This window comes from Molothrus aeneus, chromosome 8, assembly GCF_037042795.1.
Source record: "Molothrus aeneus isolate 106 chromosome 8, BPBGC_Maene_1.0, whole genome shotgun sequence".
In the NCBI taxonomy this organism is placed as follows: domain Eukaryota; kingdom Metazoa; phylum Chordata; class Aves; order Passeriformes; family Icteridae; genus Molothrus; species Molothrus aeneus.
Genome location: NC_089653.1, coordinates 13,979,664 through 13,995,426, shown reverse-complemented (window position 1 = coordinate 13,995,426; position 15,763 = coordinate 13,979,664). Strand labels below are relative to the sequence as shown.

The 15,763-nt window shown below is 37.7% G+C and overlaps 1 protein-coding gene across 2 annotated transcripts in view; it reads right to left on the bottom strand.

Moving 5' to 3' along the window:
* The window catches only part of SH2D4B (SH2 domain containing 4B), a 56,645-nt gene that overhangs the window by 16,255 nt on the left and 24,627 nt on the right, over nucleotides 1–15,763 (bottom strand). Inside the window, exons 5-6 of one of the 2 annotated variants that reach the window (XM_066554963.1) lie at nucleotides 10,446–10,653; nucleotides 9,289–9,416 (exon numbers count right to left, since the gene is read on the bottom strand). In XM_066554963.1, the coding sequence (XP_066411060.1) occupies nucleotides 9,289–9,416; nucleotides 10,446–10,653 (336 nt within the window). The remainder of the gene's footprint in view (nucleotides 1–9,288; nucleotides 9,417–10,445; nucleotides 10,654–15,763) is intronic. The other variant, XM_066554964.1, reaches the window with a different exon arrangement.

Genomic DNA, 15,763 nt, shown 5'->3' with positions numbered 1-15,763 from the left:
AATGAAACATGATAAAGGAACTCCACTCATACAGCAACAGTGCAGAACAATTTGTTCCTCCCACTATCTAGGTTCTCAAAATTTCTGTCAACACCCTGTAAACAGGGTATTTGTAGCATGGTTAAGAGAGAAAATAGGAGAGGGAATTCTGTCCCATGACTAATGAGCTACTACTTTCTTTTACTTTGGATTGAGTATCTATAAATGTTTATAGCACACCTCAAGTCAAAAAGAAGCATATTAGAATGAATTTATAATAGCCACATGCACTCATGAAAGATCCATGCTGTGTTTAATTGTGAGAAGCAGTGGTAGCAGCACTGGCAGAATGGCCATGGAATTACATATAATTTAGATTTCAATCCTCTCCACTGTGGATTAAAAATTCTTGTGTATTTTATTATGGATGTTAATCTTGGATAGAGAGCTAGGGTTTGAAGCAGTCAGAACCAATGCCAATCAGTGTGCCAACTTGCATGGCTCTTTTGAAGCTTTTCAAGAGAGTCATGAGTTTGTGATTTGACTATTCTATTCACCGAAAGGCCAGGAAAAGAGGGAAGAACTGACCTTTCTGAAATTGAAAAGGGAAGGAAGCTGTCATTCCCTTAATATTTGCAAGGGAAGGGCAAATTTCTGTCTCCCTCACTCCACCCCATTCTGCCTCCATGCCAGCAGCACACCGTGCAGTGACACACGCAGGTTGGTTGCCTCAGTCACAGAAATCTCTTCCTTTCTCTACCATCTCCTACTGTTTATCTCCTGCAAGGAAAGCAGTTCAAGTGTCATGATCTGCTTCTAACTGGGTGAACTGGGATTAAGCTAAACCAGCAACATATTTTCTCTCAGCCTCATGCTTTCCCCCCTGCATGGCTACACATAATACCTGCTGGTACTCTGTTTGAGAGAGTTGTCTTTGCTTAGCAGGAAAATAGTATTACTTCAGAGGAGCTGTCAAACTAATAACTTGTAATCTTTTCCCTTGAGGCTAGATCAATAGGACTGCAGGTTCAATGCTTAGCAGAGCAAGAAGAAGGACCAATAAGGCATCCAGCTTCTGGGAAATCAGGGAAATTTACTGACCTCAGGTCTGCAAGTCTTTGCTGGGCTTTAAATAGATAAAATAATAAATATAACTCAGTCTGTTGTAAGCTGATGAAAAAATATACAGAAGCCTGTGAAAGAGAAAGCACATTCTTGTAAGCATGCAGGCAAAGGAACAAGAGCTGCAGGCATGGCTGATGGACACTTAGATATAGATAACAATAAGCAGGATATGAGCAATTCATCCAGGACTAACAAGGTTCTGCACAGGATACCTGGGGTATGCTAGAGGGGGTGATCAGGAAACAAACAGACACAGCACTTAAAGGTGCACAGTATGAGCTGAATGTCTTGTGCTGGTAGTGTCTGATATCTTAAGGTGCTTTGTGCATAGATAAACTCCAACAGACGCATCCACAATGCCACTGGAATGAGAAAGCATGATCCAGCAGGTAAGAACCAGACTACAGTACCTGGAAAGGGTGCCACTGCTCAGATTCAGGCTGCTGGACAGATGAATAAGGCCTTCTGCATTTGTTTTGGTCACCATCAAATAATCAGAATTCCTTTCAGTCTTACTATAAGCAACCTTTGGGATTTTTACTTGTGTGTAACACTCCCTATTTTGTGTAAAATGGGACTTTATATCTTTACATATGTTTTCTTCCAAATAAATCTTGCTCTTATATCACGTGGTTTTTATAAATGATTCTTCATATCTAAGCACTAACAGCAGAGCTTTCTGTCCAGACACACCTCTCTTTGTTTCATGCAATGTGATAAAGCCTGAAGGAGCTGCAGTAACAGAGAAATGTACTCACACCCAGACCAGCTCAAAATGGAGACAGAACTGTAATGAAAAAATACAGGTAAATACTGTAAGCTGCCCTGATGGCTTACTGAGCAAGATCATAATTGCTTACAATGGCATGCTCTAACCATAGCAGATGGAGAAGAAAATCTTAAAAGTGTTTTAAGTGAAAGGGGAAGATGTCTTCAAAATGTAGAGTAATTTGATTTTCAATATTTTTTCAGTAAATTCACTTGGGAGTAAACTCTCTGAAAAAGTTGCTCAATATTCTTCACTTATGCAAAGAACTCTGTGACAAACTTGAAAAGCCTCTTTTAAAAAATTATTATTTTTAACTAACCCTGCACTGTCTGGGCTCTGTACCTGACCTGTTTGTGTCAGTGAAACTGTTAGCACACCACACCTGTTTCCCCTTTGTGCTCACGTGTTCTTTATTATCTCTCATTCTAAATGTCTGCCATATCTGCCAAGAAAAATTGCTGCCTTCTATCTTCAGAACATGCCAAATCTTTAGAATATAGCTTCCAGTTAAAAAGCAGTCAAGAAGGACAATGTATTGTAAAAGAATAAGAAAGCTCATTTCACATTAGCAATTAGCCTATTTACATTAATTATTCAACTGCCTCATTCTACAATTTCCCTGCTGTTCTTTTGTGCTTCCTTTCTCCTTGCGGCCTGTTACAGCTCACATTACCTCACTTTGATACTTTGCTCCCTTTCAAGAGGAGCCATGAGTCTAAAACATTTATTTTGTTTGCTAATAACCTGTCTGCGTAGACACTTTGGAACTCTAATGGTGTAAGAAAAACAATTCCAAAGCCTTCAAAAGAACTGACAGACTGAAACAATCATTATGACCTAAGTGGAATGAATTAGTGTGTGAAGGATCAACTTATTTCTCAGAAAACAGAAAAACACCTCTCATTTCTTAAAAAAGAAGCCAAGAGCTGAATTGAAGCTGAGGAAGCATTTGAGTTTTTTCGTGTTATGGGTCTGACTGAGGACAAAAATAATCAAGTACCAGAATCCACCATAGGACTTCAACACTTAACTCCAAGTACTGTGTGATCTTTGAAAAATATTATCAGAATATTTTTGATAAATGTTTGATAAGAATATGTTCAGGAAATACAGAAAAAGAATGTTCCATCTCACAGGAAGCAAAAGAAGTAAAAATTATCATGACTCTAATAACAGCTCATGCTCATATCCACCCATGTAAAGAATATATATAAAACTACAAGGACAAACTGGCTCATGTCTGGCGCTGCATTAAAACCTGTATGTGTAGGTTATAAAAATTACTGCTTTATAATAATTCTGAATTAAAATTACAATAGTGTTACTATTTAAAGGCAATGGTACAAACCCAGCTTGAGCCAATCCTCAGTCCTTGAAATGCAAGACAGATTTTCCAGCCTCACAGAGGGTTTAGCAACCCCTCTGTATAATACACCAGAGGGCTCTCATTCATCCTGTAGCACCACTGTGACAGGAATATCATCCTGTGCCTCAATTCAGCAGTGGGGGAAAGCACAGGACTAAGCAGCCTCGGAATCTCCTGTGCTCTGTGTAACCACAGGATGGGGACAGCAGAGGTGACAGCTGAGCCTGCCTTCCCACTCAGGCCTAACTACTTCTCAACACACTTTCTAATGTAGGTTTATGTGATGAGAGTGTAATTTGGTGTCCAAACTTATTCCATGTCTATTCTTCCTGCCAAGATTCCCAATAAAGGTGACTTCCATCCCTACCTAATTTTTCTGAGAAAACCACACAGATTTGGGATGCTGATTGATACTAATTGAGTGTGGCATTACTTGTTTTACACAAAATCAACCAGGTGGCAATATCTGGCAGCCTGTGTTGACCTGGCTGTATCCCTGCAGCAACCACAAGCCACAAAGCCTACAGATATTTGAACTGCTGATCACAACTGTGTCCATCCTCTCTCAGAAATGACTGGCAGAGAAGAGAGAACTCTCTTTTTAATAAAGGAAGTAAGACATAATCTCTTCTAAATCAATCATCTTGAAAGAATCCTTTTTTTTAATCTTTCCCAGACAATGGTTCAAAATAATTTTTTACTTCTGTAACCCCTTTTTTAAATCTAACTTTCCCTTCTTCATTACTTGCCTAAATTAGAGAACTGGATCTGTCCTGCAAATGTATGCAACAGGTGCATTGATATTCACAATTTTCATTTGAGTCAGGAATTCTCTGATTCCATTCCAGATGTTTCCCAGGCACAGAATGTTTTAGATACCAAGCCTTGCATATAGCTATTTTTTTTTTGCATCCTTTAATTCCTGTGGAAGACAGTGAAAAGCTCTCAGTGAATTCAGGAGATTTTTAACAAACTTTGTATCTTTTTATCATCAGCTACAATTCTAGAAGAGAAAAAAAAAATCCCAGACCCCTAGGGCTCAGTTTACTTAAGCAGATAGTCTATGTGCACGCTTTCTCAAATAGATGGAAAAACCTAGATAATGATAAAACAGTGAATTAGAAAATAGATCATTAATATCAAGAAGGCAATACTTCTGCTAGATTTACAACACTTGCTTTACATCTTCCTAAAATGCATTTATTGAAAAACTGACAAGCTCCTCTTCAAGAGCAGAAGAAAAAGCATGCTTTTGTGCTCAAAGCAGCAAACTTTATTCACTGTTAGTGTTTTTCAAACAAACCACTGCCATTTCTGTGTCTTTTAAAAATATTACAACACAGACTACATGTTATATTTCCCACTATATGAAATATTCAGCTATATGAATATTCTGAGTGCTCTCGCTGTTGTTCAAGGACTCAGAATAATTAGACTTTCCTTTATTGAGAACACCTGATTTGCAGAACCATTATCACTCTTTTGGTGTGCTAGATTTTCCTCTTGAAACAAGTTTCTTCCTGAAAACAGCATTAGCCATCTGGGTTAAACCTTGTTCTGTAAACGTTTGCAACACATTCCTGATAAACTGAAAATTTTCTTCCCTGGCTCCCGTGACCTCAGAGATTATTCAGCTCCTGCATCTCTCAGAATTCTTTCAATCCATCCTTTGATCTGCTCTGATCAACTCCTCCTGACTTCCCCTGGTGAAATGGTTCTCCACAATAGCACCCATGCTCCTGCAATTACATTTTAAAGGTACAGCCTTTAGAGCAACTACCTCATGTTTCCAGATCTGTGATATCAGCCTCTGAACTTTCCTTTCAACCTGAAGGCAAGTGGAGATCTGATAGTACTGCAGCAGATGCTTGGCAAGCAAGCCCACAGCCACCCACAGACAGGCAGTGAATAAAATCTGTACTGTGCTCACAACACACCTGAGAGATCCCTGTTATATTGTGTATAAACAGCAACAATCATAAAATATTGCTCTCAACTAAACCTGGGGAAATATTTTGCAATCAACACCCTCTGCAAAGACCAGCACCCCTATATTCTGAATAGAAAATAACCAAACACAGAACAAAGTATGTGAGGGTGAACAGTCTAACATCTGAAGTTAAAAATATTAAAACTGTCAAAAGTAACAGCTGACAAACTAATTGGAACGGGAAAAAAAAGTTCAGAAGAAGATTGCAAGCATAAGAGAAAGGTTGAAAGACAAATGGAAGAGCAAATATGGAAATAATGCACACTTCAGCTACCAGCAACATTTTGTCAAATACTTAGGGGAGGAAGAGTCTTGAGATTTGCTGCCCTATGGAATTCTATCCCAAGTGTCTTGTGCCTGCAGTAAACTGAAAACCACAGTTTGCTAATGTCTGTGATACTTTGGCAAAACTCTTCAACAGGTAGAAGGGGAAGACTGTATAGGGAAGACTGATATCTTTCCCTTTACTCAGCATGGGTCCCAGAGGAGTTTGAAAAGAAAAATCCTGTTCAAAGCTAAACTTAGAAAAACAAGGAATGTGTCCCCCTTTCCAGCCTGTTTGAGAGACAGCTCTCCCATCCTAAACCCCAATTTATTTCCCTGCTTTCAAAGCATATCAGCAACTGCAATCTTGGCGAAGAATGCTCTTAATTTAAATGAAAAAAAACCTTTCATACAACTTGATACAACATTAGGATGCCCATATAAGTTTGATTAATATGCTTATAGTCATCAATTAGCAGGTAGGAAATCAGAATACAATTATTAATTTTCTGGTTATCACATTGTACAGAATTTACCTTTAATTAAATTCAGACCAATTTCTTAGCTTTCGTAGTCAAACAATTAAATATTTCTTTTCACTTAAACCTAAGGAAACTATTAGACAATACAAAATAAATAGTCACTGATTAGATTCAATCCCAAGATAGTCCTGGTGACACCTTAATCACTGGCTCCAATTCTTCTTGGTTTTAATCGTTTGAGAATTGAGCATTGAGCACTGTGGCCACAAAGTGGGCATAAGCTACTTAAAAAAAAGTTCATTGCTTCACAACCCAAATGAAGTAAAGATAATTTTATGATTTAGGACAGAATTCAAGTTGAGTTTAATTTATATAAAACATTTGAAAATAGATACTTTTTTTTCTTTGTAAACTTAAGAAAATCATTCTAGATTAGAAGGGCAAATGAACTGGGTTTTGGCAGGGATCTATTATTCAAACAGAGGAAAAAATAACTGAGTTTACATCCAGAATTCAGCTGTATGTTACAATTTGTATCCTTAACATCAATTTTTTTAATGAAGAAAACAGTAAAGCCTATTTCAAATGAGCTAAAAAACATCTGCTGAAATTTAGATAACTGATGATGATTTCAAGAGACAAATAGAGATGGATGAAGTTGAAGCTGATATTTATTTAAGAACTTCTTGTGAATAAAGAAAGAAATGTTCTGATTTGAAAGAGCTTTTGTTACTACAGATTTTACTACCCTGCTTCAAATGAAACATTTTATAGTGATTCTTCAAATGAAGACAAAAGGAAAACTTCAGGTACATTAAGCAAGCCATATGTTACCGTGTTTCATGTACCATGAAAATGCCTCAGACAATGTGTATTTTTAAACAGAATCCAGATTGGTTTGATGACTTAAAGTGGAAAATAAGCCAAATATATGAGGATAAAGACATTTGCATTATGATTTGTACTTTGCTACTTTAGCTACATACATCTGTCTCAAAGCTTCATCTCTGCATAACTAGAATAAGTTATATGTCCACAGCACAATTTGAAGACAGTGAATCAGCTAATGCTTAACTTCAGCTAAAAAGCTGAACAGCCTGACAGTCAAAGCAGGCAAGCCAAGCTCCACTGACCCTGGCCAAAACATGTAATTCTGTAATAAACTGGTATCTACTTTTTCAGTACTGCTGTAATAGCTCTCTTAGTGCATTGCATTCAAAAAACCCTTAACGTGAGGCAGAATATTAAACTCCCATTTTGTGGTCCAAAACTGAGATATAAGAAAATACAGAAGTTGCTCAAGGATGTGAAGGACCTGATTATACCTGCTGTGAGAGATGCTTGAGGTGAACCAGTGAATCGCGTTGTCAGCTGTAATTCTGGGCTTTGCAGAATGGCTTTCATTTGTACTGCCAATTTCTTATACGAGTCAAATATATTCTGCTGCATATTTGCTCATAGACAAAAATAATTCATAATGTATCCTGATTCCCTGAATACAATACAGAATAACAAGAGGCCCAGGATTCAGACTCGATGATCCTTGTGGGTCCCTTCCAACTCAGCAGGATCCGTGATTGTGTTTGTTTGGCTTTCCTCAGATTTTTTGTCCATTACAAACAGTAACACAGACAGCAGCTAACACTACCAAACACTAATTATTGCACGTGTAAGAGCCTCTTTAGATTCCACCACTGCAGTAGAGTTACAAGGCGGCTGAGTTGCTCACAATTTACAATTGTTACAATTAATCTGACCAGAGCTGCAAAAGCCGGAACAACTCATGCAGCAAATAGGTACCAAAACAGCACATACAGGAGTCCCTGCAAAGAAAACAACTGAGCTTTAGGCTGGGAGTGTAACTTGACTGTCTTTGTCTGGCTCTTTGAATGAGAGAAGGAAAAATTAGGTACTTTGCTCACTTTTATAAGTCATTGCATTCAGTTTCTCAAGATATGAAGAGCATGATCTGGGAAATTAATAAATGATCAAGAATGTCTAAATCCTTTCAGTGATTAACAAACTAATCCAAAAGCCACCAAAATTAGTAGAAAGACTGCACATGCATTGGCTCAAGCCTAGATACCTCCTTTTACAGAAACATCCTGGTTGGAAGCACGTCTGGCAAATGTCCACAAATGAAATTTTAATCAGTTTGTCTTTCAGAAAGCAACCATACCTAATATCTTCCCTAAGGAAACACACAACACTGTCTGCATCACTGTTTGTAAGAAATGAAAGTATTTAGAATTTACAAGCTGTACATGACTGACTTCAGTGTCTTTGACCAATTGAGCCAATGAAAATAGTAGCTTGTTGATGTCTTTTAACACATAAGGTTTTGTGTATCATAAACAGAAATCTGAAATACATGAAACACTACACTTATTCAAAAATCTTCCTTGCCTGACTCACTTCAGAACACCCACACATCATCATCCTAGCCTTAAGAGAATCATGAATGAGATGAGGGTCAGCTCAGTGCTTTGAACAAAGCAATAGACTCATCAAAAGCAGCAATGAAAAAAAAACAGATTTAACTTTAAAGTCTTGCTGGTCCTTCAATTATGTCAGCTATTAAACCAGAACTTTTTTTTCATGTCTAAGAATACTGAATATAAAGATCATTGCTAATACCTATGAAAATAAGACATCTTACCTGTGAATTTGATATCAAAGATTCAGCTGCATTGCTAACATTATACAAAGCAAAAGTCTCAGAGATGCTAGCAACTCCAGCAGATAAGACAGCAAATTTTGGATCTGCATATGTCCCATTTCAGGAAAACTGCCTAAAATTATACACTATCAATTATTTTTGAGGAATAAAAAAATTTGTTTTGAAAAGAAAGCAAGAAACAAAAAATACTCCCCCTGTTTATAAAGTAAAACAATGATTAAAAAGATATGAGCTCAAGTCATTCTTTGCAAATCTTGCAAGAGCTTGAACCTCAGTCATCTACCTACCACATCATTGCAGTATTTTCCAGTTAATTTTGGAGCTCTTCTCACCCTATCTTGGTTTCAGTACTCTCGCTTGACTTGCTATTTTGCAGCAAGTATATTTTGGCCCAAATATTCCTGAATAAAACTTTGGTGATATGAGTCCCACATTAGTCTACTTAATTAGTAAATATAAAACAGGAAAACTGTATGCTAATAGTAGGAAAGATGCAAAAGTCTTGTTTTAACAGGCACTTGGTTTCACCTTATCAGTAACCTTTTTTTTTTTGGGATGGAAGCTGGCAAGATTAATTTCCCAAGCAGATGCTCACAGCCCTGTTATACACAAAATGAGAGATGAAGGAATTACCATGGAACCACTGAGCAATCCTGTTGGTGCTCCTCTCAAAGCCAGCCCGCCGAGGAATCTGCTCCTCCTTGAACCAGCGGATGATGACGTCTCGGGAGAAGGGCCGAGCAGGGCGCTCCCAGATGTTACTGCACAGAGAGTACAGCAGGGTGGGAAAACAAGGGACAGCATAAATAATAGTCTCTTTTATATATTGATAAAGCATACAGCTGCAAAATGGTCAGTGTAACTTCTGCTCAGTACAACTCACTGAATAACTTTCTAAAATTTATTAAATTTACTTTGTGTTTTTATGGAAACCACAGTAGTGTTTCTACTGTGGTTTCCATAAAAACATTTTCTTACAGAACTTAAACTGAAAAAACAATTTTCTACAATGGACATTTCAGTCAGCTTTCCTTTTCCAGCTCATTTTTATTCCAATGTAAATATTGACAAGCAACTCTTTTTTCTTGAGTATATTCCTTTTTACTGGCAAAAAAATCTAAATCACTATCAGCTATAATACACTGTGTCTCCAAACAGGAAGCAGTAAATGCAATAGAGGGAATGTTTAGTTTAAACTTTTATGTTTCCTTTGCATTCTCTGCTTGACAGTCTGCCTTACTCTTTCTACTACTTTCTATGTGTTTTAGTTAGTAGGAATCATCCTCCAGTTTAATTCTTCTCCTCTCCTGCAATTAATTGTGCTCCCTAAACAGCCAAATGAAAGATTAAAAAATACCAAAGATACTTGGTTTTGCCTGAAAAAATACCACAAAAAACTAAAAGCCTCTGAAACTTAGGACTGCTGTCTGTAAAAAAAAAAAAAAAAAAAAAGAAAGAAAGAAAAAAAAAGCTGTTAAGCAGCAGGCAGTTTTAGGCTTGAGGCTTAAGACATTTGTCCATTTGACTTCAGCCTCACATACTGATCTCATACTGTCTTCTCAAGGAGTCATCTCTGTGTGAATTCTAAGAAATCAGCCTGAAGATAAATGACATTTAGTTTGCATCAAATACGTTTTTCTTTTCTTTTAAACATTCTTTTTTCTGATCACAAGGAAATAGCAAGACTGAGGACTCCCAAAACCAGAAGAACAGCTTGTTGAAATGGTAGGGATTGGAGAGGGAGCAATCCAAGAGAAAACTGTTTCAAAACCACTCCAGCACAAACCAACCTGGACGCTGCAGGAGACAGCAAAGGACTCGCACTGTTGTTGTTCATTTTGATGTCCTGATCATTGCTCAGGTTTGTCCCCTGGAACAAATGACTCAGGCCAGCCACCCTTCCCTTCTGGATGGCGCGCAGGGACTGCCGTCGGTACTCGTCCCGCGCCCTGCGCGCTTTGTGGCTCCTCTCCTCGTCGGCAGCCTTGGAGCGGCGCACTGGGTGGAATGAATGGGAGGAGAGATTGAGGATTACCAACAGCCATGGAGCCCTCTGCTTACAGAGCAGCTTAGTGCCCTTATTCCTACATGAGCTGGTTTTAAGAGTGTATAAATTACAACGCATTACAGAAGGCAGTTAACTGGATGGCTTCCCTGATGCTTCAAACACAGGCCCACCTCTAGAAGGAGTCTCAAATTATCAATGATCTGACCACTGCTGGCAATTACTGAGCTTCTACATGTTGTGATTAAATCTGACACTTCTTTTGGCCGTAAGAGAAATTCTGCTTGGGGATATCTTTTCCCCTGGAAGTGCACCAAGTTCTATGTTTCAAGAAAGGATGTTAATCACTGCTTTAAATTAAGTCTGTGTCTAACAGTGTTCTTGGCCACTATGAACATAACTAGAATTGAAGAGTCAACTCCCAAAATTTACCATTATAAAAACTGACATGTAGGTTGCACTTTGTCAGTGCTGTTTGCTTTCTGAAAGGCCTATGCTATCTTTGTCATGGTACTTATAGTCACAGACATTTCCAACTTGAAATTTGCAGTCTAAAAATGGTTTCAGTAACAATGGATAAATTAACAGCCATTGGAAAGGGCATGTTAATGCTATGGATGGGGCTGCCTCACATTTCAGTCTCTGAAATTGCATATGGAGAGCCAGAACTTGTACTGGAAGGTTTAATACACACCTAACCATGGCACTGACCAGGGAGCTACCCATTTCTGTAACCTGCAATGAGACTGCTGTTCTGGCCACTGTGGCTCAGGCATCTTTCACTAAAGCTTCTTCATTTTAATGTTCCAACAATCCTGTCTTTGACATGGTATAACTTAAACGCACCAAGAATTCTACTGCAAATATTCGTCATCTATCAGCTCTTTTCTGGTGCCTCAAGCCCTATTTGGATGATGTTTTTGAACAAATAACTGCAGGCAGGCAAATTATTGCAGTGCAAAACAAACCTTTAACATGCAGTGAAGCAAATATTAAAGAAGCTAGCTATGGCCTCCAGTAGCAATTATCAATCTTACCATGACTATCCTGGCTCAGATCATACCCAGTTCATAAAGTGAACACTCCATTTCCTACTCCCCTGTGACTGTACCTTTGACTAGGAATGCATGATATAATACCAGACAGCTGCATTTCATTAGTCTGCTTGCATCTCTCTGGTTTACACTCCCAGTTTAAAGCAAGCAGAAGTATAACTGGATTTAACTCCCAAATTCTAAGAAGGTTTAATGGAATCAAGAAATAAAAGCACTTAAAGCCAAATGAAATGAAATAAAACCTTGCGGGCAAATGAGGGAAAGTGAAAAGACCTTTAAGCTGAGAATTATATAATAATATTAAGCTGAGAATTATATAATAATATAAGCAGGAAGATTTGCAGGACTAAAAGCTCATCAAGATAGCATAATAAACGAGTCATAGATGCTTCATGTGTATACAACTGGCAGGATTCCAGTTTCACTTAACTACATACCCTGCAGTTTTGGCTAAACACAGTAACAAACAAATGCACAGCACAGGAAACATAAGTAACAGACTACTATTTTCTCTTAGAGATCATTATTTTTAAGGGTAGATAATGTCATTTACATATAGTGCTTCAATGGCTCCAGTATTTCTGTGATTTATCCCTTATAAAGCCACTCATAACGGTCACTTTAAAGATGAACTTTGTACTTGCAGCACAAGGAGAGACTGCAAGGAAGATGAGTGTTATGCAACTTTGCAAGACATCTAGAAACCCTCCACTGTTTGCCACCATCACAATATTCACTTTGAGGGCAGAATGTCTGGAGCTTTCTGGAACTCTTTTCCACTGATGTACAGGCTGCCTGGCAATGAGAAAGGTAAGATATCATGTCCCTCTTTCCTCAATAATAGGCACTCTTTTCAATAGTCATTCCTATTGTATTTTTGCCAGCCAACAAATCTGTACCATCAGAAGTCAGTGACCCAGACTATATTTTCCCAAACTACCAAACTTTAGTACTTCTTATCACAAAATGTATGACATGAGGTAGCATACTTAAATATCAATAGCAACTGTTAAATATCAATATTCAGAAAACCTTGTGAAAGTGTGACATGTAGCCCTCTCTATGCAGACATGTATGTATGTGTGTTTAAATTTATGTACATGCTCATACATGTGTGTATGTGTCTGTGTACACATAAGGATAGGGAAGGCTGCATATAGATACTGAGATTTTATATACAAAATCATCTCTTTCATGTTATGAAGAATTTTTATTGAAATTTGCCAGTGGAGGTATCTGAATTGTATCATTAACCATAGGGATACATAGGATCTCTTAATCCATTTTTCTCATTACTGGACTCTTGATTTTCTCCCTCTCCCCCTCCTTGTAGTTACTCCCAAAAACATCCTTCTCTTTCCTCTACCTTTAGATGTTGTCTAGTACAGCTTCAACTGTGGACCTGTGTTCCTAGGTTGTCCTAAGTTTCTTTTAATCTCTGATTGGTCAAGGGGCTTTTTGAGCAAATAATGACAGTCACTGGTATCAATAACCACCATATTTGGTGACTAGAAGTAGTATTGGGAATAAAGCCATCACAGTCAGGAATCTACAGAAAAGTTTATCACTACACCCCAGACAAAATGATATATACCACATGAACCATCCTCCCATACTGACACTTCCCACAAATTTATGTATCTTGAGAAAGTCATTTAGACTCTGAAGATAAATCTGGGTATATTTTTGTAGAAGGTTTTTCTTACAATAGAATTTCATTACTATTCATATTTTTCTTTATGGCTTAGAACCATCTCACTAGGAGGGAGAACTTTACATCTGGATCAAGTCTAGCACAAATATTTTAAGATAGAAGAAGCCAAAATTCTACATTACTTTTATTCTTAGACATATCATAACCTTTCCAGTAACAAGAAAGCAAAAGTATTCAGGACTTCTAGTACTGACTTAAGTAGAAACAGATTCATTTTCTTAGCTGGCTGTCCCTTTACAGTAAATTTACTTCTGGCATGACCCCAGTGAAAAACACTAGTAGTGTAGTCAGTCAGTATTCTCAGTGGGGAGATTAGATATCTGGAAAAAAACCTAAAAGCTCTGATCACCATAACAGATCCATATATATAGCATAAAGAATTACTACAAATAATAATCTATAATTACATATTTCTTTTATTTCATGGAATAATGCAAGGACTGACAAGGTGGGGAAATTAGGAATTTGTCAAGCCCATGGGAGATTTACAGTTCAGCAGGCCCTGTAAGACCAGCTCCAAGACCAGTTTTCTCTTCTGGTGTTGGTGGTACCAACTACAGGTACATCCTCTGGTGCTCATAAAATGAAGAAATTTTGGCCCTTCTGGAACTGGAACTTGTGTAGAAATGCCTGAGCTGCTCAGAGAGGTGCGTACCACTGTGACTGCAGCCCCAGCACAGCAGGCCAAAAATGGGTGACCAAGCCCTCCTGGAAAACTGGTGAATACATCCAAGACTGGACCATGCTGCCACCATTGTCTGGTTGTCAATACTAGAAATGAACAGTTCTAGTAAAAAGCCAGCTCAGAGACGTCTCTGTGAAATGCAGTGTGAACATCCTCTTACCAACAAAGAGCAAACCACAAAGCTGGGTATGCAGGGGCTCTTTGGGTCCTGGAGGGGTTGGCTTGGGATCACCTTGTTTTCCATGAACAGTTTATGAGAATCTGTTCTTTCTCTATGCTAACCTAAGGTGCCTTTTGTCTTCTATATTTTCTTCGGGAAATCCCTATTAGCAGTCCTGGCAAAGTTCTAATACCAAATATTTTGATATAGATGAATATTAATTCATACTACGCTGCTGCTGAACTTGATCAAATAGTTTGTCAAAGACTAAGACCTCTCCATTTTTTATAATCTATTTTCTAAATCAATCTATTTTTGATTTACAGTCAGATATGTGAAAGCGTGAAAAAAACCCAAACATATGCTATGAATATCCATTGTAATTTTAAGGTTTTTTTTGTCTAAGCTTTCCCCTTGTTAAAAATTCTTGGAAGCTTGTTTATGAGCTGTTCAAATTGACTAACTAATAGATAAAATTCAATCTTCAGATTTTCTGAGTGCACATACAAATCACTCAGTGTTTTTTTCCCTTTCCTAAGTGGAAAATATAACTTCCCACAAATACTCTGCAATATGGCTTCAGTTCAGTAATCTTATCTAAAAGCACATGAATATTCTCATTCCTATTCAACAATGCACTGCGAGACCTATTGGAGTTCAGAGGGCACATGTATATGTAAGGTTGAGCACTTGCTTAGTTAATGCATAGCTGAACTGGGGACCACTCACTTTAAAATTCAGCATTTTATCACTGTTCCTGCGGTAAACTCACTTGAACTTTTGGGGAACATAAATACCCAATGAATTTCTTTAAAAGCCAGGCAAAAACAAATCCATAGACACATTCATAGAAGAACATAAAAATACAACAATATAAAAGAAGCTATAATGAGTCAGCCTCGTATCCTTCTTCCAAGAGAGACCAAAAGTAGGTACTCAGGGAAAGGCAAAAGAATAGATCAACTCACTCATCTCTGTCTTCATTTCTACTGGAATAATTTTTTTCTGGAGATGAATAAAGCTGGTCAGATGGCATCTGAGCACTTCCCTACCTGATGCAGTTTGCAGGGCTTTGTAAGTGTATTAACAGAATGCCTTTTACAATATTCAATCAGATGAATATTTGTGCTACAGATTTTCCTATCATGTTTCACAGATTCTTTTTTTGCTTTCTCAAAGAGAGATCACACTTAAACTAGAAACCTGAAAATGAGACAGCACACTAGAAATGTCCAAAACTAATGAGAATATGTAGAATATGTATCCTCTGCTATCCAAGTTTAGTTTTGTGTTTCAGTTTTAAAAATAAGAGTTTTGAACAGCAGACTCTTTGAATAAATCTTCCACAAGTCATCTTTTCACTTGCCAACCAATATCCCTGCTCAACTTACTAACTTACAACTGCCCTCTAAAATGCCCCAATATAAATCTTTTATATGAAATCAAAGTGTGTAATTGCTCTTACAACATAATTTTTCCCTTTTAGCAC